This window comes from Diadema antillarum, unplaced genomic scaffold (assembly GCF_040938485.1).
Source record: "Diadema antillarum isolate AM-2024a unplaced genomic scaffold, OU_Dant_1.0 seq00002068_RagTag, whole genome shotgun sequence".
Classification (NCBI taxonomy): domain Eukaryota; kingdom Metazoa; phylum Echinodermata; class Echinoidea; order Diadematoida; family Diadematidae; genus Diadema; species Diadema antillarum.
Window position 1 is genome coordinate 15,292 of NW_027272715.1, and position 26,583 is coordinate 41,874.

Below are 26,583 nucleotides of genomic sequence, written 5' to 3' on the forward strand. Positions count from 1 at the left end.
ATAAAAACGACTAAAAATTAGACAAGGGTCAGTGACGCCTGTCGCTATTGGGGCACTAAAAATGACAAAATTATCACAGTTTTTGCAATCATTTCATGAAGACTTCATCAAAACTCCATCAAACTATGTTGCTAGAGATGTCAGAAATGCAGTGGAATATATTCTAAAGTATGATATTGTGCATGGTTACCATGGTAACCGGATGCCCACACGTGAATGGCAACCCCCAAGATGCCTCCTACTGCTGCAAACTCTGATATTTTAGATGCAATAAAACACATTCTTTTTGATTATCGTTAAAAAAAGTTTTCTCCTGCTGCCATGGCAACAAGTATTATCCAATCAGAATTCAGCTGCCAATAACCTAACAACTATTGAAAGTAACCTTGACAGATTTGACCAGATTACGTGTTATCTCTATGGGAGTGCAGTTTTTCTCCAAATGAAAATTGACATGACAATCTTTATCCAAGACTAGCTCACTTAATGCTTCGGTGAATTTCTTCCATATTTTAGTATGTTCTAGCTGAGACTTTGGGCTATCGTAAGTGTGCCCTTCGTTTTTTGATACCATGTCGGGATCACGTCAATAAACTTGGTTGAAATTAAAGATTATCTTCGATGTATTTTCATATTCGTTTCTTTTTGCAACTTTCTTTGCAATAACTCAAGAAAAACAAGCTTTATCAGCCCAATATTTTGCACATGTTTAATACATGTCACGTACATTATTTCATAAAATAACAACTACTTGATCGGACACCATCTTGGGTATGTAAATTAGGGTCAAAGGTCATAAAAGTTTTATCCTCTATCTTGGTGAATACATGTCTTATCTTTCCCATATTTTGCTCACGTAAAGACCATGTTACCAGAATTGTTTCACAAAATAACTACTTTTTGCTCAGATGCCATCTTGTCGTTGCAAAGTGGGGTGAAAGGTCATATGCACTTTTTTCTCTATCTTCGTTATGACGTGTTATCTCAATGGGAGGAAATTTTTCCAGATGAAAATTGACATGATTGTCTTTATCGAGCACTACCTCACTTACTGTTCGGTGAATTTCTCTCAGATTTTAATATATTGTAGCTGAGACTTTGGTCTATCGTTATGCGTCCTTCGTTTTTTCATAAAACGTCGAATTCATGTCGAAAAACTTCACTAAGTGCAAAGCTGAGCTTCCATGTATTGTCATATTTCTTTCTTTTGGTAACTTTCTTTGCTTTAACTCAAAAGAGACGTTCCCTATCACCCCCATATCTTGCAAATGTTTAGTTGATGCCACGTACATTATTTCATAAAATAACAACTACTTTATCGGACACCATCTTGGTTATGTAAATTAGGGTCAAAGGCGAAAAATGTTTCATCCGGTATCTTGGTGAATACATGTCCTATCTTTTCCACATTTTGCACAAGCAAAGACCATGTTACAAGAATCATTTCACAAAATAACCACTTTTTGCTCAGATGTCATCTTGGGTGTGCAGAGTGGAGTCAAAGGTCATATTATATACTTCATTATGTATCTTCATTACTGTATACGAAATTCGGTACCACAGATGGCAGACCTGACTCCCTTTTCTAAATGAGAATCCAAACGTCACACGGCCAATGTCCCCTCAACACCGATGAAACCTGTATGGTCATGCCTATTTGGATCAGGACTCAGATCATTGATTTCCAAACAGATCGGATCACCTAATTTGTCAGTGTTGACAAATTCTAAGTCTAGTTTCTCTTATTACTGAACGATTGTCTTTAATTGTAACAAATTGTCTTCTATTTCCTAAATAACTCCTGAACCACTCCAAGGCCTTCCCACGTATTCCGTAATGTGATAACTTGTGAAGTAGAATATCATGATCAACTGTGTCGAAGGCCTTGGAGAAGTCCAATAAAATAGTAATTAGGTGATCCGAGTATCCTCTCGGATCACCTATTGTATCTGTACGGATTCTTTCTTCTTCTTCTTCTTTCTTTATTTCTCCCCAAAAGTTGTGCAGAGGTTAGCTCAGAAAGTACTCTGCCTATCAATTTCAAACTTATACCATGTATGTATCGTGTCCCAAAGACGGCAATCGAACTAAAATCAAAGTGATCAGTCGACCGTGACGTCACTATGACGTCATTATATGAAAACACATTTTCAGTCATATCTCATTAATGGAATGAAGTTTTTCAATGAAATTTACGTCACATATATTTCAAGTTATGCACATTCTACTCATATTCTCAAAATTTACATTTTCTCTTAGTACGTGCGCGTACGCGCGCGTTGAAATATTTGTATGCTCAAATCGAGCTCAAATTTTTTTTTGCACACGTTTCAGACCATTTGGAGCATTTTTTGAAAAATTGAAAAAATCGGACGGACGCGTACGCGCGCGCGCATATACGCACGCACAGCTTATATGCAATAGAAATTTCCCGTTTTTTCACACGTATCGGCTGCCTGAAATGTCAAGGAATATTTCTACCAAGTTTCAAGTCAATCCGACTCAATATGACGTCATACGGGCCCGTCAAAGTTGAAATTCCGCGCGCGCGTCAATGGCGATATACAGTACAACTATGCCAAAAAACTGCCAATTTTGAATCCGATTTTACTCGTCAGGATGGACGGTGACCCCCCATTTTCTATACATATTTTGAAAACTGATGAGTTGTACATGTCATTTCATGGGTTGGCAACGCTGACAAAATGATTAAAAGATATCAAATTTCTTAATAAAGTAAAAAAAGTAAATTTTCAAAATGACGTCATCAAATTTCAAGTTCATTCGAGCGTATCTCACTAGTCCTTTGTCAATTTTCACCCAGATTTCAGTATGATGTAGCTTATTTAATGTTCTTTCAAACATAAAATTACAGTGTTCTGATTGGATAACAGTATCACCTCGTAAAAATGGATTAAAAGTAATCTTGTCAAATTTGACCAGTTTACGTGTTATCTCTATGGGAGTGCAGTTTTTCTGGAAATGAAAATTGACATGACTATCTTTATCGAGCACTAGCTCACTTAAGCTTCGGTAAATTTCTCCCAGACTTTAATATGTTGTAGCTGAGACTTTACGCTACCGTAAGTGTGCCCTTTGTTTTTTCATACGATGTCAAAATCACGTCAAAAAATTGGGTTGAAATTCAGGCTTATCTTCGATGTATTGAGATATTTCTTTCTTTCTGCAACTTTCTTTGCAATAACTCAAGAAAAACGGCCTCTATCACTTCTATATTTTGCACATGTTTAGTTCATGTCACGTGAATTATTTCATAAAATAACAGCTACTTGATCGGACACCATCTTGGGTATGTAAATTAGGGTCAAAGGTCATAGGTGTTTCACCCTGTATCTTAGTGAATACATGTCTTATCTTTCCCATATTTTGCACACGCAAAGACCATGTTACAAGGATCATTTCACAAAATAATCACTATTTACTCAGATGCCATCTTGTCTGTGCAAATTGAGGTCAAAGGTCATATGTACTTCTTTTTGTATCTTCGTTATGACGTGTTATCTCTATGGGAGGGAATTTTCTTTAATGTGAAAATTGACATGATTGTCTCTATCGAGCACTAGCTCACTTACCCTTCGGTGAATTTCTCCCAGATTTTAATATATTGTAGCTGAGACTTTGCGCTATCGTTTTATTTAATTCGTTTTTTCATACGATGTCGGAATTACGATAAAAAATTGGTTGAAATTAAAGCTTATCTTCTATGTATTGAGATATTTCTTTCTTTCTGCAACTTTCTTTGCAATAACTCAAGAAAAACACGCCCTATCACCCCCATATTTTGCACATGTTTAGTTCATGTCTCGTACATTATTTCATAAAATAACAACTACTAGATCGGACAACATCTTGGGTATGTAAATTAGGGTCAAAGGTCATAAATGTTTCATCTTGTATCTTAGTGAATACCTGTCCTATCTTTCCCATATTTTTCACACGTATAGACGATGTCGCGAGAATCATTTCACAAAATAACCACTATTTCATCAGATGTAATCTTGGGAGTGCAAAGGTGGGTCAAAGGTCATATGTATTCATTGCTGTATCTTCGTTATTCAGTGTATACAGAATTTGGTACCAAAGATGGCAGATATGACTCCCTTTTCTAAATGAGAATGCAAACATCACACGGCCAATGTCTCTAAACACAGATGAAACTTGTATGGTCATGCCTATTGCGATCAGGACTCGAATCATTGATAAAAAAAAATCGGATCACCTTAATTTGTCAGTGATGACAAATTACAATCTCTAGTTAAATGAGAGTGATTATCAATTGAGTGAGCCACTTGATCAACAAAATAAAGAGCATGAGTTGTATTATGCTTCTCTCGAAAACCAAATTGAGAATTAGTCAAAATATTATGCAACTTCAAAAAATTAATAGTTCTCTTATAAATGAGTTTCTCTAAAACTTTGGACAACGATGATAATAGTGAAATTGGACGATAATTACTGACCTCAGACTTGTCACCCTTCTTAAATAATGGAATTACTTTGGCCAGTTTCATCTTATCAGGAAACACACCATTAGAAATTGATAAATTAAAAATCTGAACAAGTGGATCAGCAACTGAAGATATAACACCTTTAAGAATACAATCATCTATATCATCATAACCAGAACTCCTCTTGTTCTTAAAGGAAGATACAATATCCATAATTTCATGCCTATTAGTTGGAGTAAAATAAACAGAATTGGGATTACACTGACCTAGATATTCAGTAAAATGATGCTCTGACCCAGGGGTATTTTAAGCGTAATTTTCACCTATCTTTGAAAAATAAGAATTGAAAACATTTGCAATGTGAACAGGGTCACTGATGATTTCATCATTCAACTTGATATTATCAATAGCTGAATGTTTACTCGAAACATTCATAGCTTGCTTTAAAACATTCCAAGTGGTTTTCATATCAAACTTATATCTTTGCAATTGCTTAAAGTAATATTTTTTTTCTTTTCGGAACGTAAAACCATAGTTAGGGTACTTTTATATGAAGTGTATTTATGTTTTGATCGCTCATTTTTTCCAATTTGTATCTATAATATAATCGATTTTTCCTGTTAATCGACCTAAGAATTGATTTTGAAATCCACGGTAACCTAGATGTCTTTTTATAATCTGGTTTCTTTTTTTGCTTTGGAATTACATTATCCAAATGAAAATTGAATGTTTCCATGAAATAATCAAAAGACAAATTGATGTCATCACTTTCAAATACTTTGGACCAGTCAGCATTTTCGAGAACCGCATCAAGACTAGCTAACTTTTCAGACAAAACTTTACGACTTAATAAAGGAGATCTAAAAAAAAATAATCATAATTGGATAATGACCAGTCATATCTGAAAGAATTATATAAGAATCAGTAAGGGGTAGGGTGTTACAAAACAAATTATCAATAAGGGTGGCGAGTGATCTGTGACACGAGTGGATTTCGAAATAAGCGGAAGAAAAGAGGACAAGAATGTCTGAAGAAACTCGTGTGCGACAGTATCATTTCCCGACTTAAGTAAGTCAATATTAAAATCGCCGAGAAAGAAATAATCCTTGTTTTTAAAAACAGGGGATTTTACCAAATCAGAAAGGTAAGTTAAAAAATCCTTGATATTGGAGTTGGGAGGTCTGTACATAATGCCTACCACAATATTTCTAATTCCTGGTATGTAAAAAAAAAAAAGGATTCAACAATATTATCCATTCTCGAAATATCATCATGAACAATGCATTCAAAAGTATGCGATATATAAAATGCAACACCTCCACCACTCTTATCGGGCCTATTATTGACAAACATTTTATAGCCGTCAATCGAAAAAAAGATTTCAGAGTTGGAATTTAACCAGGTTTCACTTAAACCAATAACAGAGAATGACTGATCAGCATCAGTCTCCAAAAATAATTTGAGCTCATCAAAATGTTTGTTCAAACTCCGAATATTTAAATGCAACAAAGAAAATGCATCATTAGAAAAGCTATTACACATATCTTTACATTGATTCCCCGTAATATAATTACACGACATATTTTCAGTTAACTCTTTACTGAAATCAGAGGGCAATTCATTTACGGAAGAATTTAAGTTCTCAGCGACAGAATTGTCATAAAACGTTGATCGTGAATAAGATACTCCACCAACTGAATCTGATTCTAACCTTATTTATTTATGGCTGCATAAATACAGAAAAGGCAGTCGGCTGGCAGTACATCTGATTTGATTCAACAAGGAAACAGGAGACCGTCAGCATAAGCATGGCTTGACAGGGCTCATGTCCTCATTAGGAATGTAGCTTTAATAGGTTTGCCTCTCACGAAAGGTTTTTTTTTTTTAACCACATTCACTGCAAAGGATCATAATAATAGCAAAGACATTTATCACACTGCATCTGGGAGTGAATGTACATGGAGGATACTACACTACTAAAAAGGTACACCTTGCTCTGTTTTTTTTAATGGAATAGTACAAGATTTCTATCGATTTGGTCAGGAGCACGCCATAATGCACAGTGTAGTCTCAGCTGTCCGTCGTATATGTGAAGCATTCTAACGTTTTTTCAAGACATTATACTTATGTTAATGAGGCAAACTCGGTTCAAAGCTTAACGCGTTAGTAGATAACTGAAGTTGATAAATTCTACAAACATCGCCTCCGCTGAAGGAGCAAATGGCACGCTTCTCATCATTAAAGGTCATTAATTACCTCGGCACTTATCCAGAACCATCCTGTGAAACGAACAGCCACTTCTAAGCTGTTTACTTATTGTAGATGTTATCGTTTTTTTTTTCTTTCGGATAAGCCATTGCTAAATCCGATGATTTATTATTTTCTTTCGTTCCTTTTCTTTTTCTTCTCCTTACAGAATCGCTTGAGAGAAAATGGCGAAAACAAAAATTTGCATGACGCGTAAGTGTACATGATACGGGTATTTTTGCCATTATCATAATCCATTATCTCATCTCTCTCCATCTCTCTCCCTCCCTCCCTCCTACTGTAAACTTTAATATTTCCCACTTAACTTCAAACGTGAAGTAAGGAATATTGGTAACCAGTCTTCGAGTCATTGCTCATTCATTGCTCACTCCAACACCTATCAAGAAGCACGTAGGAATTTGAGTTGAAATGCAAGGATGGACCTCGTCTTGAAGACTCTGGTTCTGTTACTCCTCGGATCTTTTTCATCATCAGCCCCTGTCAACGGTCGTGATTATGACGGGTAGGACTTTACTCTTCTCTGTTTTTGAATCCGTTTTGATTTAACGAAAAAACAAATACCTAAAACAGGGCTCCACACTAACGGTGGCCCGGTGGCCCGGGGCCACCAAAAATGAAAGTCGGGCCACCAAATTTAAAAAAAAGGGCAAATTTGGTGGCCCGCCTCGGGCCACCAAAATTTTTTGAAAAGTATGTCAATAAATTCGTATCTTTTTGCGCCGGAAATTAGCAGTTAAATTTGTTTAAAGGATGGAAGAAAAGGACTGAATGAGGGCCTGAGAGTGAGTGTTGGAAGTTTGTTGAAGTTTATTTATGAGAAGATAATTATGTCCAACTTCTAATTCTTACTATCATAAAACTTAAGTATTTGACTCATTAAGAAAAAAAAAAGATCTTTAATGTGTTTTATCGTTGTTTTTTCGGGACACCAAATTTTTCTCTCGGGCCACCAAAAATTTGAAATTTAGGATTTTGGTGGCCCCATCGGGCCACCAAACAAAAAAGTTAGTGTCGAGCCATGCCTAAAACCATCATGTAGGTCCTACTGTATATAAAATGTGCACCTGACTTTGAGATAGATGGAATGAATGGAGATACCATGTTTGCACGCGAATTTGTTTGCTTGGGGTATCATGTTTATGGCGTTTGAGGGATATCCTGCGTTGTTATTGTTTTGTTTTGTTTGTTTGTGTGTTTGTTTGTTGTTGTTGTTTGTTGTTTGTTTGTTTGTTTGTTTGTTGTTGCTTTTTTTTTTTACATCGGTGACATTCTGAGGTCTACCGCCCTGAGGTAAAGTGATATGGGGGAATTATTTCTATTTAAGCAAAACACCTTGTCCACAACGTTCCTACTGCCCTTTTAATCGATACAGGCCAGACGGGGAGATAATATGCTGTACGTTGTCTTTATGTTATACCTAAATCATCATATTTTATCAACCTTAATTATAAACATTATTTTCGTCATCACTACAAATATCGTTATAATTTATATCTCACATCACTGATATTCAGTAACTGCTCACAAGATCCGCATTCAGCAGTCGTACTTCTTTTCTTTTGATCTCTACATTGTGGTTTTATACCTTTCACTAAATTGTACGGAAATGAAAGCAAACAAACAACATCACACATGAACTTATAACAAGGTAAGTACAATGTAATATCTTACAAAGTGAGGTCATTTACTGTATTCTTTTTTGTTTGTTTGTTTCTTTCTTTATTTATTTATTTTTCTTCAGATACCAGGTGTGGAGAGTCATCCCATCGACGATCTACCAAGTCAAAAGTTTAATGAAGTTCGATCATGGTTTAGATGGACTGGATCTGGTGAGCTCATGTCCTAATAGAAAAAAGTACTTTAGTATGCTGACTCTATGAAAAGAAATAGTATCAAAGAAACAATATGGTTACAAAGAGCATTATTTTGTCGTGACTCTGGATATTCGTACCCGGCGGACGATCAATTATGAGTATCCGCCCCTGACTGCATCAGTTTGGCCCCTATCATCTGATACGGGCAAGGCATTATGGACTCGTTGCCGATAGTCCTGGGCAGGGAACTCATTCCGGTCGGTGACTGCCTCCAAGCACCTCTTGTTTCATTAGTTGCCAAGTAAAATGAAGCGCGAGGCAAAAAAAAAAACAAAACCAACAACTAAGTTTAATAGAAATCGGTATAAAGAAATTATGAAATCGCAATGTTTCATTTTCTTTTAAAGAAAAGTGATGTTGGTTCAGTTTGTATTATGACTTTACAAGAGGACGTGATGTCTTCACCTCAAAACCCCCCTAATTTCCATCCCAACACAATTAAACAGAAGTTCAAATCATACTAAGAATTTTAAACTCACTATTTACGACTTTGCAATTTATAGAATGATATGACGTGCAGGATATAATTGGTTCTCTTATGTAACAGAAATGAAATGTGAATTTTGTCCTTGGGCGAAATTGTCCTGTCATTAAACTTCCATATTATGAATACAATGTTAATAACTGCTTTCTGAGGAGAAAGGATACAACTTTTATTTACAACAATCATTATTTTCCTTTACTCTTTTCAAGATTTTGATTGAATTCAGCCCATGAAGTTTTATCTTGATTTACATTTTCACCTTTGGTTGCGTGTCCGTGTCCATAACATCACACATTCCTTTATCAATGATTATATAAGTTTGGATATACGACATTATTGCGTCCTCGATTTGAGGGCATGAGCAAAGTGGGATTTCTTGATCAAACGTAGAGTACCGCTATGATGGTTACAGTTCGTTATTCCAAAGGTACGTTAATTCAAAAAATGAAAGAATCGTTGAACCAAAGGTTCATTAGTACGAAAATGAGATATGGTTCATTATTCCGAAGGTTTGTTAAGCCTTATGGGTAGAATGCAGAGCATTTTTGCAGTTTTAAAGTCACATGATACAAAGGGACAACGTACACAGTATCGACACGTAAAGGTTAGCACGTTTTGAATTGTGGGGCTTATACTTGTGACAAAAGATAAAGATTTCTGCCTGGAAGTCACATTTTCAGACGACCACAACCTATTGTTAATTGCCAACAAAACAAGTTTGTATACTTCTCTGGAATATTGGAGACAAGCTCTGATTATTCACGGACAGTTATTTTTTTTTTTCTCTTTTACGATAAATTGACCCTTATCCGCACATCAGAATCTAATGCTTTCCATTTTGATATATGAAGTTACTCCCGACACACTTCCATTGCCGAGGGTTAATTCTATCTTTATCACACTCATCCACAAATAGAATTGCTCCTGTTTACCATTGAATTTCAACCTCAATGCAACATCTGTTCGTGTTTTTCGTGTGGGCTTGATCTCTCCGTGCCTTAAATGTGGCATGTTCATTGCGAACAGATACCAATATACTTCCTTTTTCCTGTGAAGAACGTACATCGTAGATAGAATTGCTTTCGTTTCAGATACTCTTCTGCCATGGTTTGTGTAAATAAAGTGTATGATCATCCTATTTCTTTTTTTACCTTTAAGACGGACAGAAATATGAAGCCTATGAACATATCGATTTTTTTTTCCATGAAAACCTGCCAAGATCGACTTTTGGCGGAAAGCAACTCCTTCGTCGGTGAACCGGCCAGTCGACATCATGGTGCCTCCTATGCTTTTCAATCACGTGCGGGATACGCTGACGTCACTCAACCTCGACATCGACGTCATAATTTCTGATGTGGGTGGTCTGATTGCCAGTCAGATGGCGGAGAATCTGGAGAGGCGCAAAGCACGCAAAGTGTCCCCGGGAGTCAGTTCGCTTGAGGACTTTGACTACACGAATTACCACACATACGATGAGGTGAGAATACAAAATATCGTCAAAGTAATATCGATATCATTATGTTTCGTTATGAAATGTTTATAATCATGAAACCGATCATGTGGTTACTGGTGTTAGATTTGATGACTGCCCTCTTTTGTCTTAATATGCCGCAAATGTATCTGGCCACGTTGCAGCTTATCTTATTGCCATGACTGATGTTCAAATCTGACAAAGTCTAAACCCGTCAATGTGCTTTGTTTCCTTTATACATCCTTGCAAAGTTTGGCAATACATGTATCTTTTTTTTCTGTAGTCCATGCCATGAAGAATGGTGATGCACGCGTCAAACCGGTCAAACTAATTATACATTATATTAGTATCTCAGATCCCATAGTATATATTCTTCCACGAGACATCGAATTTGTTTGTTTGTTTGTTTGTTTTTTATCGTTCCATATTCCACATTTCAACAAATACATAAAACATAAACATCACAATACAAAAGCCTGGATAAATTGTCACGTACAGCTTATAAGACAATAAAACATGTGAAATATGAGGAATCTACATAGAAGCATTGCTTGTAGGGTGTAGATTCCCAGATGCGGATGTGAGATTATTTCTTACTTGGGTATGTAATTAAAGGAATGACAATTTCTGAATTGGAGAAATATAAACGCCAAAAAGTAAAAAGAAAAAGAAAAAAGAAAACAATGAAAACAATGTCCGCGGCACAGACTTCTTGAGTGTTGCGTGATCACCCGAGCGAGGTACAAGTCAGATGCAGTGTACAATAGCAGAGATACCAAATGTGTACAAAGGAAGTTCAGGAGATAATACAGAAATCACGAGCGAGGCACATGTTACATAATCGATAATGTCAGTAATGTGAAGTATGAACAGAGAATATCAAGGAGGATTGAAGAATAGCTATAGATATGAATTCAGAAAAACTAGTTTAAGTTTATGTTTAAATGAATAAAGAGACTGAGATTGGATTATTTCTCTATCCAACTCATTCCAAAATTTAGGTCCTGTAGTGGTTATTGTTTTTAAAGCAGATACGGTTCGTACAGGAGAAAGATGAAAAGAATCTTTTTGTCTAGTATAGGGTAAGAATGAACTTCATTATTTTTGACAAACATCGAATTAGTGCAGTTCTTGAATTAGTGCAGTTCTTGAATTAGTGCAGTTCTTGAAATACTTGAATCTCATACAAATTCTCATAAAATGTTCTTATTTGTCTTTGCCATGCAGCTATTCGTATGCGTTGTTTCCCTTGACGCAACTTCGTCCGAGTAATGCATTTTAATGTAATCACAATACCTTCGATTATTATGTCTCTCAAATTGCTGTTATTAAATCTCAAATGCCGAATAATTGGTTTTAATGATACAGTTGTACTGATAATTATGTTTGTTTTATCGCTTACAACGGCACAGATCCAGCAATGGGTTGCCGACATCGTAGCAAAATACAGTGACATTACATCTCCTTTCGTCGTGACCCGCACCTACGAGGGCCGTGAAGTCAACAGCTTCCGGGTAAATACTATGCAAGTAACTTTGTGTATAATGATAGTGTTCATGATAGTGAAATAACGCTTCTGTGGTAGACTGTGTGAGTGAGTTTAGTTTTTCTGGGGTTTTTTATGACGATTTAGTCATCATCTTCTTCTGCTATTGTTAGTAAGTTAGTTAATTTGGTTGCTTTTTTTTTTGCTTGTTTGTTTGTTTGCTATATGTTGTTGTCACTAATGAAACGATTCTGTATCTCCACCGTAAATGCTGAGGTATTAGTTATGTTCAGACGGCAGGCCCTAACCTCGAGGTTTAGCTCTTGCCCCCTAACTACGACGTGTGTCCACACGACGAATCTTAACCTCGAGGTTACGAAACCTCGAGGTTAAGCTTCTGCCCCCCCCCCCGTAACTACGAGTGGGTCCCACTCGATGTTAAAACCACAAAACCGGAAGTTTCAGCCCACACTGCTAACAAGGCGTCTATTTATTCTATAGTCCAACCATGGTAGCTCCATGGTCCATAGCTCCATGGTCCAACCCTGTCGGACTCGCTTACACTGCAGAGATAGCACTGCACTGATGACTTTATGCCTTTATGAAGATATTCGTCGAAAACATTTTTTAGCGTCGGAGAAGAATATAGAATACAGTAGCGAGTTGTGAGACTGTGTCTATCTGGTAACTCTACCTGCTGTGATTGTTTTGATTTCCACCAGATACGAGGGAGGAACAGCCAGCCTGGCGCAACCCCGCCTCCAGCGGTCTGGTTCCAAGGCGGGATTCACGCTCGGGAATGGATTTCACCAGCTACCGTCATGTGGTTTACTGCGAAGGTAAACTACCTCATTTCGTCACTTGGGCGCCACAAGTATGACTATTACAAACAATATATTTACTGAGTGCGCAGGCGGATAGGGTCTTTTGATATTTTAAAGAGACCTTTTGTATTTTGCCAACATGGTAAATTCACGCTTGTTATCCTCTTCAAACTGTTACAGAATATAAACCAAGATCTTTAACAGACCTTAGATCTTACAGCACTGGAATGACATTTCATAACCTTTATAAAGAAGGTTGCTTCTCCGTTCTATAAAATTAGTAAACATTGACGTAATGTTCAAAACATGAATCCCAACTTCAACCAGGACTGTACAGTCCCTTTAAGCACTTGAATAGACCCTGCACTTCAGGGCATCTTTTCTTAGTTCACACTTTTCCAGAGTGTGTGCTTTCTTTCCAGCATTTAGTTAGGTTCGGGGAGTCCATTTGAATTGAGATATAGGCCTACGTCATTTTAAAGCTTAAAGTCTGATCTTTCAGAATCTGCCCTGAACTAAAAATTCATGTCTGCCGACTATTTGTTGGTTTTGTAAAGCAGGGTCACACATATTTATTTAGAGATAGAGAGAGAGAGAGAGACATAAATAATTATACGCTCATCTATTCATTCATTTCCCTTTCATTCCACATCGCAGTTACTTGAAGACTACGAAAATGGAGATGATTTGGCTGTGCAAATGTTCGATAACATGGACTGGTATATCACTCCTTCCCTAAACGCTGACGGCTACATTTACACTTGGACTCAGGCAAGTACATGATTTGTGAAGCAACATGAATAACTTATCATATTTTATGTTATTGTACTATCATGCTGTGTAATAAAGTAAACAGAATGACGTGCACTGGATAATGAGCCAGAACAGTCGACGTTTTGCTCCTTTATACTAACTTAAAGTTATTGGAGATGCGGTAATATTGCTCAACTAGTGGCAAAGGTTTTGTGACTCACACGGTTGTATATGACAACAAAGCACAAAAAGTGAAAGCATAAATAAATTATGTATTAAGGTATTATTTTGATATCAGTGTGGTTAGTTGCTTGTCTATAAACGATTTGATTAAGAGTACCTATACGAAGCCTTGTTCTGTAGATCAACATTCTTCACATAACTGAATTTTTATTACAATTCTCTCTGCTTTTCTTTGATACTACTTTTTGTTACAGGATCGTCTGTGGCGCAAGACAAGGTCTGATAATTTTGGCGACACAAACAGTGGTTGTAAGGGAGCTGATCCGAATCGCAACTGGCCGTTTGGCTTCGGTGGTAAGATTTGATCGATTTCTTTCTATTCAATTCATTTCAAATCAAATTTTATTTTCATTTTCGAAAAGAACATAGAATTTCACTTCCTTTGGTAACAGAGAATAAGGTTGCATAAGCAAAATAAAGTCGAAATTTTACCATGGTCTTATTGGAAGAAAATGCAGAAAACATTACTTCTGCTCATAACTTTCCAGCCAAACTTTGGCTGCAGCTGCAACCTTCCAACGGTTATGCAAAAGGAGAAGCGGTCAATGAACATCCGCAGAATTCGCGGCTGCTGGATGATATGAAAGGCTTTACTATTAAAGCCAAAGTTACGCCAGAGGAGCAAGGTTAAAGGGGTCCATCTTTGCACGTTCCATTACCATGCATGATCGGGCGTGGCATTTTTAAGTCGGCTTCATTCTATGTTTGTCTCAATCGCCAACGAAAAGGTAATGGCACAAGTCCGTTCCCCTGCTCCAACATCTATCATGGACCGGAAGCTCTCTCCGAAGTGGAGGTGGCAGGAGTGGTGGACTACCTTCGCAATCTGAAAGCCGGGGGACAGGATTTTCATTTATTCTTAGACTGGCACAGCTACGGCCAGTTCTTCCTCTCGCCGTGGTCCTACTCCGCCTGGGCGCCAAACCCGCCGGATTACGATGATATGGTAACAACTATTAGACAGTTAAATTTGCTTTATTTTGTTGTTGATGCTGTTCTTGTTATTGTTATTGTTGTTGTTGTTGTTGTTGTGTATGTGTGTGTGTGCGTGTGTGTGTGTGTGCGTGCGCGTGTGTCTGTGTGTATGTACATGTTCATGTAATCGTCAGTTTTATTGCAATTATTGTTGATTGTTTGCTTTAAGAGATGTAGGTAATACTAGTACATGTATGTTTATTTTTTCGTTGTCGTAGATGATCATGGCCAACGCAGCCGCTCAAGCGATATTTGACGTTCATGGAACTGTATTTCAAAGTGGGTCTTCCATTGAGCTTCTGAGTAAGTGTGACATAAGAACAATTAATGTTGATCTTCGCGCCTCCATCAATGTACAACGCAGGGGCTCTTAGAATTAAACAAGGTCTTGTAATAGGCCCTATGTATCTTTATATTACTGTCAAAAATACCAACAATAGCATTATTGTAAGCACTAGCTGTGCCTTCAATCGAAATCGAGTGTTGAATCGGACAAATCCGAAAAATGTTGATGTAGTGCAAGGGTGTAGAGACGTCACGTGGTGTCGTGGATTGCGCACTGCGCTTTCAACAATAATGTTTATGATTTTGAACGTCTTTCCTGATTAAAAAATGGTTATGTATGGAGACTGGACATATCGTTAACGAGACTACATGGATCTGGGATATATAGTTTATAGCTTGTAAACTTTTCTTGGAGTATACTGGGGACAGGCTGTAACCTCAGTAAACGGGATGACAATTTCTTGCCCATGTCTTTGACCATTTAACAAAGTGATAAGAAACGATTATCATTATGCCATAATCTTCTATCCTCATTATTATTATTGTTAAAAACACTCGTCATTCTTATCATCATTATCATCATCACTGTCATCTTTATGAGATTACAGTAGTAATCTAAATAATCTGGTAACATCTTTCAATTATCAGATGAAGCCGCAGGGTCCAGCAAGGACTGGGGCTACGTGCCTTACGACCCTTCGAACAGGTTGAGTGGCGGTCTCGGAGCAAAGTACTCCTACACCGTCGAGCTCCGCGACAGGGGCCAGTATGGATTCCTCCTCCCTGCCTCTCAGATTCAGGGGACCGGGGAAGAAATGTACGCCGGTGTGCGTGCGATGGGTGACCACATCCTCCGTGAGCTTGGGTTCATTGCCTGAGACGAGTTTGGTTTTACAATACAAGAAATAGTTTTCACAAACCTGACTGTCTCTGTTTGCATACACGTAAACGGTACTTTTCATTTCATAAATCATTTGGTTGCAAATATAGGAGAAAGAATAAGTTGTTGCCTTCAAACATATGTCCATTGCGGGATATAAGGGTCTTGAATTTGAAATAATTTTGTTTTATTTTCGTGCATGTTTGTCGGTTTTGCACACTTTCTTGTTCTAAAGTACACATTATGGATTTTGAAAAACTCAGTCAATTCAATGGATGAAGACTTACATACTGCATGTATTTCTAATTAATATAAAGCCAGCAAAAGCCTTTCCAGAAAATATAAACAAGGCATTTTGGTTTGCTCCAACATGTTTTGTTTTTTTTGTTCTCTTGATTCATTGCGACGTAATATGTCACGTTTGATTTTTCACCAAAGGAGCTGAATAACATCTAGAGTGTAAAGCAGCATTTACAAACCATTTTCCTGAATGTAGATTTGAGTGTGTATTTTGCTTGATAAGTTACCGTGTACAGCCAAATGAAATAGCCGATTTTTTCTTTTTTTTTTCTTTGCTTGCTTGATGGTGTGTCAAGGAGATTTTCAGACTCACAAACTTACAAAATGATTAGTAAATCTGTCTCAGGTGATTCAGAAAAACAAACAAACTTTCAATCGTCCATTCAAGAAGAAAACACCTCGAAAAAAAATAGCCCCTAGCAAAGCCAATCACTAGACCAGTTAAACGTATATAAAAAAAAGAGATATTTCGAAAAATAGCTATGGACTAGAAATAAAATCGAGTGTTCACAAGATGAAGTGTTCTATAAACTCGTCAAGTTGATCAAAATACAAATAGACATTGGAAATTCCTTCAGGAGGTTGTCAAGAACTCGACTTTTCTTATTTCATACATTTAAATCACTCTCTTGTGTGTGACTTCATTAGGTAACGTAGTGACGCGTCATGTATGATATATATGCATATAATATATATGAACATATCAAAATAAATACTGTGTGTATTCATATACATTTATATATATATATATATATATATATATATATATACATATATAGATACACACTTACATACATACATTTATACATATTTTTAGGGCTAGACATTAGTGGTGGCCCGAGACAATATATATATATATATATATATATATATATCGGACAATCAAATGTCCAAAAAAAAGTTAGCTCTTGGTGGCAAATTCGGGTAGCTAGAATTCAAAATGATTTTCTTTTCTTTCATTTCGGGCCACTTCATTTCTTTTTGGGGCAACCAAAATTTCAAATTCAAAGATATTAGTGCCCCAAACGGGCCACCACAGATTTGTGTGTGAGCGTGTGCGTGTATATGTGTTGAGTCCGGTGTAATATATATATATATATATATATATATATATATATATATATATTGATATTGATATTGATATAGGCACTACATGTATATGGAAAATAAAAGAGTGTACGTGTGTACGTGTTGATTGTTCTTGGGGAGGGATTACTTTCAAATATTGACTATACAAACCACGAATACCATGAATTGATTTGATGACATTTATCGAGAAAGAAACACCTGTCTTCAGGGATATGTTATATAGGTACCAATCTTGAGTTCTCTAATTGATTCAAAAATTATCCCAAGGGATCTTACGAGAAAGAAGCAAGGTCTCCATAGAATGTAGTTATATAGTTCATGTGGTTTCCTACAACACAGCTCGGATTGGGTCGTGGCCTAGCTTTGCCCTGTTAACGGATGAAGGATGATGAGTTTGACTCGAAGGCGCATTTATCTCATTCCATCATTCAGACTGCAAATACTAACAATGTTAAATCCTTCCCAGCTGCTACATAAGAGGTTCAAACTTAAATGTACAAACGAGCATTATTCACACACCAATACGATGACTACATGATTACAGCTCAGACAGGTAAAGTAGTCTTATCTATCGGTTTGCCTGTAAATGAAGAAAAAAGACAAGGAAATTGTCCTTTCATAGACCTAATGACGCATTCGGAAAGAAAATGCCCACAAGGAGGATATTGCAGCACCAAAATGTCAAGTGAAAAAAGGATTGCCTCCTGGTAAAGAGAACTAAAACTGTGTCCATGATTAACAACATGTTAGCAAAGCATTGCTCCAACTTTACTAGATTGCGGTTTTATTCAGCATTCTGCCCACGATTATTCGAGTGGAGAATGCTCTCAAAATGTCACACTTGTCTTTTAAAGCATTTACCTCTCATTTTCGAACGCTTTATACCGTATGTCCCCCCCCCCCCAAAAAAAAAAAAAATACAACTGGACCCTCTGCAACGATAACTTTAAAAAGAGTGAATCAATCCAATACAATTTCAGGATATGAAAATAGAACTTATTTCCCACATCTTGATACAGAAAACCCCACCCGATTTGCTTCAGTGGTCAAAGAGAATAAGGATCTTTGTAGAGCATGTCAGGAATCCCTTCTCTTCAAGTTTTGTTCATTATGTTCATAGTTCCAAGAGCATCCAAGTGCTGAACTTGGAAGAAACAGGCAAATGACATGCTTAACAACAATCTCCATTAACTTTCTATGTGACCGCTTAACCAAACTGAATAGGGTTTTCTGTAAAATATACGTAAGAAGTTATAGTTTTATTCCCCGAAATAGCATTTAGATTGTTCAATCATTTTGAAAACTATCAATGCGAAAATCGATTGTAATCTTTTTAGGGGACATACTGTACATATATATCTCATACACACACACACACACACACACACACATACACTCACACACTCATATATATATATATATATATATATATATATATGAGTGTGTGTGTGTGTATGTATGTGGGTGATACATACATAATTATGTTGAAATAAAAATCCTTTGTAATTGCACACAAATCGACTTGGATTTTGGATACCTAAATGCAAGGATTTATAATGTATGCCTTTTTAGTTTGTTTGTTTTTTGGGGGGCAAAATGTAGAGATTCATCTTTTTAGATTGGCCTGATTGCAAATTACATAAATAATTATGCTCCATAGAAAAAGTTTCTTGAAAGAATCTGAAACAAATTCGCTAATTCTGAAATACATAACAGTGAAATGCATAAAGACGTAAACTATGCAGATGAACAACACGGGTGGGAAGTGTCATTCCGTGCGACTTTCGCATATAAATTATGATAAGATAACCGGAATGTGAATTTGTTCATATTCTGAATCAACCCAGCGGCAGCTTTCAGACATCACTTCGTACGACACTATTTGTTTCCTTCATGTCCCCATAAATATCTCATCAAAACATGTTACACAAACAATCGTGTTTGTTGTACAAGTATAGATAAGAAATCCAATGGAGCTCAGAAAAAACCAAAAACAAACATGAAACTCCACAGCCATAAACAGATTTACAATCACGCTTAGAAACACACGTGCAGGCGCAATAAAAGTGCGAATTTAGTCGGTATTTCACGTAATCATTGGGAAATTTTAAGGTTGACTCTATCTGACGAATCATTTCCCGACATTTTGCTTTCACGAGGCCGACAATTATCGGGGCTCTTGATTACGGACCATGTATGGGAAGGATGACAAAACATACCAATTAAAATGATTATAATACTCAATTATCACAATACTCAAAGAAAGTGCGATGAAAAAACATTTATACCCGAAATATTCCAGTCAGTCTAAGCGATTGCACTCGTTATATTGTAGCATTTTCATCTTTACCTGTTTACCAGATCAAGGTTGCCAGAGGTTCGTAATCATGATCGTGGAAATTGTGGCCGTGAGTCCCGTGGTTGCTTACTTTCTAATAACAATAATAATGATAATAAATATCATCTATAAAGCGCTTATTACAATGTTTCTAAGCGCTGAGCCTCTCAAAGAAACAATTAGAATAATGCCTTCGGCACCACTTCGTGGCGGAGGCATAAAAAAGAAATTCAGTCAGGAAGTAGAAACAAACTGTAGTACGATGAAACGCAATACAAAATACATAGAATACACATTGTAAATTATAACTTATAGAACGAACGTAACATAAATACATGTAAAATAAATCCATACAAATTACATGACATGAGAGAACAGATGAATTTTCAGTAATGTTTTGAAGGAGTCTACTGCTGGAGCTTCACGGACGTGGATGGGTAAGTTGTTCCAGAGTGTAGGTGCAATTACACTGCTTCGCTTCCTTTCACCAGTCATGAACAATTAACAAATCAGTTCAAATCAAATCGAATCAAATCGATGGACTTTATAAGGCAAACTGTGCAACCGTAAGCGATGGTTCATTTCCTCATGGTACAGTTTAGAAACCTGGGATGGAACGGCTGTCTGTCGATCAGGTAGGATCATGAGTAATCCGGGATGGTTCCGCGCATGGTCCTAACCCTAGTCTCCCAGCGACGTTGTAGAACCGTTGTTTGACGTATTCGTAGAACATGTAATCATACTTCATTCGTTTCTTTAGTACAGCGTACGTTGACGGTTTCGATGTCTTTTTATAACTGGTTTTTGATCTTGCCAAGAAGCGGGCTGTGGAGAGAAGAAGCACCGCATCCGTTCAGGTAAAGCTATTGTAATAGTATACACTAAGCGAAACACCGTGAGTTACACTAACTTGAGCGTTTACTTATATTTTTCCCCCAATACGGTGTGTTCTTGTCATTATTCCATGGAAATCGAAAATATCGAGAAAAAAAAATCAAGAACAAAAGGGAAAATTATGAAATGCATGAAGATAAAGAGGGACAACGAGGAATAACAGATAAAATTATCTTATATAAGTTAAACCAATTTAGGAGTGAACGCACATTGACAGAAAAATAGATGAACAATCATTTATTGGGTAGCAGTGCTAAAACAAGTGCCTGGATCGGACAGCTCTGTAAATCAGTCGACTACACATTATCGTATAAACAAACGTACGTCAGAGTATAACTTTCTCACAGATGGCCTCTCACTTTTTCTATTTTTTTTTTCTATTTTTTTTTTAGCAGTGACCTACGTTTTAACAGTATAAGAGCATAACTTCGAATTGATCTGTACCTTTAGCGTCCGAATAAATGTTCGCTGCTTCCCCGAATGTGGCTGGCAGAAGTTTTTCGAACACTCGAAGGGTCAAGTCGTAGTCTTCTACGAGTCCTACCACAAGGAATTTTTCTATGTTGCGCTTTGCTCGCTTAAAAGCGTACTTTGGATCTTGGCTGTGGATGTAAGAAAAATGGAACAATTCGAGAAAAAAAAAAGTTGAACACGCCTATATTCTTCATTGCATAATTACGTAATCATAATGCTGACGCTAAGTAAATCTGGATCACATCCCATATAGGTTCTTGAAGGAAAATGTCCATTTTTTCTCACTCTACTGAGTAAAACCCTTAATTCAAGCTTAACCCAATCAATTAACTCGATGAATTGACTCATTGTCCAAATTCGTTAAGCTCTAAGTTTCCATCAGCAGTGAGATCCTCAATATCCGGCCTCTTCTTTAAAAAAAAAAGGAAAAAAAGAAACTTGACAAAAATTGTTTTCACATCTATAGATTTGTTTCAAATTTCAGTTTTCTTTGGAAACAGATGGAAAGAGTAGATTGTAAGAGGCTCACTAGGCAGGAGGAACTTCGTCATAACCTCTTTCCTGTTAATTCAATTCAATTCAATTCAAGTTAAATCAAATCAATTCATTTTTTTCATTTTAATAGTCCAATAAAGATATTACAGGAAATGCAATACTAGATCTTCACATATATTACTGATGGATGTCTCTTTACTGGATCTCGGTTAAGGAAAGTGTCACTATATAAGATACTGCTGCAGGTTTTGTTAAAGCCTTTCACACCTACCTAATCACACACCGAGATACTTTAACAATTTTGTCGCATATTCCTCTTTAACAGAAGAAATCTAATGCTTGTCCAGGAACGCGTTACATAGTTTCACGTAGCAAGAATCGAACACCTTTATCAAATACAGGTTCAGTTGAAAACTTTACCCTTTGGCCTTAGTTGTAACGATTTCATATTTCTTGTTTGTTTTGTGCATGTCTCTATTGTATTGTGCTAAGACAAAGTTGTACTATGTGTACCGTATCTAAATGCCTATGATTATAATAATAATAATTACAATAACAATTGTTATTGTTATCAATATTTTTACTACAACTACACTACCGCTTTTAATCATGTATATGCAACATTGCATTATGATAATGATTTATACATATATTGCAAAACATGTACATCAGTAAGAAACTCATTGGTTATACATCAAATCACCTACGCGTTAAAAAGTGGAATTCACGGGAGTAAAATAATAATAATTATTATTATAATAATAATACTGACAAAGCAATCATGATGCCTATGTATACACTATATATCCATTTAGTCATTACACTCCACGGAATTTTCTTTGAGAGATTACCTGCATTTCAGACGATATCCACAAAATGACGTCACATAGATATTCATATTCAAGAAATCGGAACAGTCGCTCCTGTTCTTCTCGACGCAATCATCCAAAGTCTGCAAAGGAAATTGAATTGAATTGAATTGAATTGAATTGAATTGAATTGAAAGTGAAAGGGGTTGGGGAATTGATGGAAGTAAGCCGATATACTTGAGAATATAATTGAGAATACAGATAGTGAGGCTATTTTATGAAAAGTTTGGCATAGAAAACTGCATTTGTTATTGTATTTCTAATTGTTATGATCATAAGATTAACAATGATTTTTCTCTTTAAGCAAAGTAAATTCTTTCGTTGGGTAATCATTTTCTCACCTACGACAACATAATGTAACTGCCATTTGTACCGCTCCTTTTCAATATTCGGTACAAAATGCTTACAATCACTACTTGTACTATCATTATCATGACTATCATTGTCATTGTTATTTTAATCATCATCATTATCATCATCATCTTTACATCTCATCATTTTGATTTCTGCGAGCATTATTCGTGTTTCGTCTTCGTCTATCGTTCTGTGAAATCATATGTAGATACGCATCATGTTTATATACCTTACCTCGTCAGGACCCGCTCTGTGTTTGCCGAGGCTGGCCAGGACTTGTTCTCGGCTCATGTCCTGGTCCCCGTGACGCATGAAGTAAAAGAAGGATTCGAAACGCCCCACGGGATCCCTGATCATGCTCATGTAAACAGGTTTCCTCTCCGGCCTGAGCAGAAAGGAATTACCACACAATGCACAAACACATTATACCCACCGTTAAATCAAGGCATAAAAAGATACCAACAAAAACAACAACAAACAAACAAGCAAACAGTAGGCCTATAGAATAACCAAGCCGGATTTTAACGACACGTATATCATCATGGTCATCCAGCATGAGTTAATTTTCACTAAACGTTCAGCTTGCATATACCCAAATCAACAACACCTGGCATCTGGCATTATAATTTGATCACCTCAAAAGATATCATTTTAAGAGAGCAGGAATATAACCTTAAAGAGGTGGTATACCAGTATTGGTTGAAGTGAGGATTCGGCATATAAATTTTTGCAAGATACTTGTTGATATATGTTAAAGGGTACACAATTATATGAGGAATTCAAAGTTCATTTGAGGAAAATCCATTTTGAAATACATGTAGTTGAGATAACCAAAAACAAAATAAATCAAAGTGAACTTTGAAAAGAAAACTTAGAAAAGGTGGGTTCCACCTTTTTTAACGATTGCTTTGTTTGGATAGCTCAGCCATTTCAAAACCAAGTTTTATAAATGAAATTTGAATTCCTCTTTTCATGCTCATAATGTTCTTGCATATTCCATGAGAGGTTTCTCGTTATCTCAAGAACAATCTTAAAAAAAAAAACGTTATAAACCTGTAGCCCCATCTCAACCAAAAGTGTAATACTACTACTACTACTAATGATAATCATTTATTCATAATGATAATGCCTTATTTATGCAGGGAAGCCTCTTTAGTGTTGCCACTGCTCTACCCGAGGACCCTGCCATTATCATCATACCATAGCGTTGTCAGGTACCCATTTATACACCTGGGTCGAGAGGGACATTGTGGCTAAAAACATCTTGTCCAAGGACGTATAAAAGCGCTGAGCGGGAGTCGAACTCGGGTTCTCCGATCGGGAGTCGGAAGTCTTATCTACTATGCCACAGCGCTCCCTTACTGTACCATCCCTTTAATCATGATTCTTAATTTTGGACCAAAGTCGATAGTTGTTGTTGATTTCAGGGTCTATTTTCATTGTCTTTGTTATCATCACTATAGCTTTCAATTTGATATCTTATGTATTGCACTGACCAATATACAGGGAAAAAACCAACCCGGCTTCCGTCATTCATAAACGTCAATGAACGTATGCAGTGTACAGCAGAGCTATGATTCTCGGCGTCATTTTTTGCTGGCGTGACTGTGATTAGCACTTACTTCCTTCTTCTTTACAAGATTAGCCAAAAACGGAGACAAAATTGTCTGAGAGACGGATTACTGGCCAACTTACCTGTAAAAAGGAATGTAGCGATAGTGTCCGTGTACAATGGCTCCGGGTGATGCCCCACGCATATAAGACAACAGCTGATTTTTCTGCAACAACAAACACAAAAACGTCAGATATTCCCCCGGGATATAGCATCTGGTAAATTCTTTTAATAACCAAAGCCAAAAGGGAAATGTAACAAGACCAATTAGTCTCAAATCAAAGAAATTAGATCGAAATAAGACAATTCCTAAGTCTGTAAACGATGTTCTTGCCTTATGCCAATTGCCATACTTGTCCCATTCATATGCCATACATTGACGCTATACAAGGTGAAAAAGAGAAACATCTGCATTACGTGGATTTTGATTTGGTTTTCTAAGAGGAAAAAAAATACACATTGAAATGAAACGTTATATTTATGTAGGTATATCTTGTCACATCGTGAAAAAAACATACTTATGCTTCATCGCAATTGTGCGCAAATATGTTGTCTCACGTGGCATCTAGGTTCAAACCCCTTATGTTTGCAATGCTTTCAAGCTGTATGAAGGTAAAGGTCAAAATGTTCAACCCCTCAAGTAGGTCACTTGCAGAAAGGGAACCCGAACCCAAAGAGAAATGTGGATTGAGTGAAAACAGCAACATTGGTAGAACACATTAGTAAAAGTTAGAGGAAAATCACACAGTCGATACAAAATATTACGAATTTTTAAGTTTTGGTGCTGGAATCGCTAGTGGATTGGGAGACTACTGGAGATTATGGCGTATGTGATGTCGACAACAATATAAAGAAAATGTAAGGGGAATTCCACTGAAATGTATTTTTCATGAAAATTACACATCCCATCAACTTAATACTGATATATGTTAAGGGTAGCAATCATTCCCCTTGCTTTCTGACAGCGGTTAGTCAACTACTCTTTCATTATGCTAGAAAAGTGAAATCTTGATGAATTCCTTTTGCTGCTTTCACTCAATCCACATTTCTCTTTGGGTTTGGGCTTCCTTTAAACTAACTCGGTTGTCTCCTGAAACGTTCACTTGCCAACGAGTGGCTGTTTCAAGAGGCTAAGGTCATACTAATCCCCCTATCGTGTACTATAGAGTGAAAAATATACAGCTGAAGCGAAGAGTGAGGAGCTTTGTTTGATTGCACTTACCATTTTATCCTCTTTATTGTTACCTAGCATGTAGTCTACATTGACCGGTGGACCGAAATAACGGATTTGGTGCAGACTAAATACCGTCCAAACGAACGTTCGGGTGCCGCACTTTGGCATGCTTAAAAATAGCACCGTTTTATTCTGCAGAAGAGACACAAATGCAAAGGAGAAAAACATGACTTGTCTAATTCTGATTCCGTCCTATAATTGTAGTCTGTTTCTTCGAATCTAATTGAATGTGATGTGCAAGTACACTACGAAAAACAGGAAAGTAGTATCTTTATCACGGTGATAGAATGCTAGAACGCCCGATGAATATGAAGAAGATGATCCTCAGTATTTGATGTCCTATCAATTCATCATCAATTTTACCATTCGAGGCAGCGAATGATAAGAAATTTATCAGGAGACTACGCTATGGCTTTCTGGATCTCCAGACACTGACCAAAAAACAAAAACAAAAAAAAACAATGATTTCTTCATTTTTCTTACTCATTATCACATCTATTTTCTTAACCTACGTTTTCGGAATTATTACATCATGCTTATACATTGTATATAATTTTCTCTGTTTATTTGATGCAAATGAAAATGAATTTGAACTTTGAACTTTGAACTTGTGAAAAACAATGTTCGCAAGGCACTCACCTTTTCGTAGACTGGCTTTCCATTCAGTGAAGTGTCGCTATTTGAGTGGTCGTTCTCATTACGACACATGATGTCGTCTTTCATCAGGTTCTCGTCTTCACATAGGCAGGCAGATCGATTGTCGCTCGAATTTGAGGGGTCTGGCGCAATTCCGCACAAGATACGACAATCATCGTGTGGAATCGCGCTACCCTTTGCCAAGCTGCTGTTCCGGTCTACTATACGAAAGGATGTGAGTGTTAATATCGAAGTTTGTAAACATCTTCTTGGGTG

General features: G+C 36.8%; 2 protein-coding genes across 2 annotated transcripts; one reads left to right on the forward strand and one right to left on the reverse strand.

Moving 5' to 3' along the window:
• Positions 1-7,153: 7,153 nt before the first annotated feature.
• Positions 7,154-16,010, forward strand: LOC139713800 (carboxypeptidase B-like). Its single transcript, XM_071625503.1, has 10 exons — positions 7,154-7,239; positions 8,479-8,566; positions 10,315-10,572; positions 11,979-12,080; positions 12,775-12,891; positions 13,534-13,647; positions 14,067-14,166; positions 14,601-14,818; positions 15,066-15,150; positions 15,781-16,010. Exons 1-10 carry the CDS (start codon positions 7,154-7,156, stop codon positions 16,008-16,010), a joined length of 1,398 nt encoding a protein of 465 aa, XP_071481604.1.
• A 3,475-nt stretch (positions 16,011-19,485) lies between these two features.
• Positions 19,486-25,799, reverse strand: LOC139713802 (uronyl 2-sulfotransferase-like). Its single transcript, XM_071625506.1, has 6 exons — positions 25,660-25,799; positions 24,521-24,603; positions 23,060-23,210; positions 22,454-22,554; positions 21,078-21,235; positions 19,486-20,564 (listed from the first exon to the last, which is right to left on the reverse strand). The coding sequence occupies exons 1-6, from the start codon at positions 25,777-25,779 to the stop codon at positions 20,371-20,373; spliced, it is 807 nt and encodes a 268-aa protein (XP_071481607.1). The 5' UTR covers positions 25,780-25,799; the 3' UTR covers positions 19,486-20,370.
• Between the last annotated feature and the right edge of the window lie 784 nt (positions 25,800-26,583).

Excerpts from the sequence above, each read along its gene's own strand:
- LOC139713800 (XM_071625503.1), top strand. The coding sequence starts at position 7,154 with ATGGACCTCGTCTTGAAGACTCTGGTTCTGTTACTCCTCGGATCTTTT. Across the intron at positions 8,567-10,314 it reads GTTTAGATGGACTGGATCTG|ATCGACTTTTGGCGGAAAGC; the intron begins GTGAGCTCATGT and ends AAACCTGCCAAG. Across the intron at positions 13,648-14,066 it reads ACATTTACACTTGGACTCAG|GATCGTCTGTGGCGCAAGAC; the intron begins GCAAGTACATGA and ends TTTTTGTTACAG.
- LOC139713802 (XM_071625506.1), bottom strand. The coding sequence starts at position 25,779 with ATGCCAAAGTGCGGCACCCGAACGTTCGTTTGGACGGTATTTAGTCTG. Across the intron at positions 24,604-25,659 it reads ACAATAAAGAGGATAAAATG|AAAAATCAGCTGTTGTCTTA; the intron begins GTAAGTGCAATC and ends TTGTTGTTGCAG. Across the intron at positions 22,555-23,059 it reads ACAGAGCGGGTCCTGACGAG|ACTTTGGATGATTGCGTCGA; the intron begins GTAAGGTATATA and ends TTTCCTTTGCAG.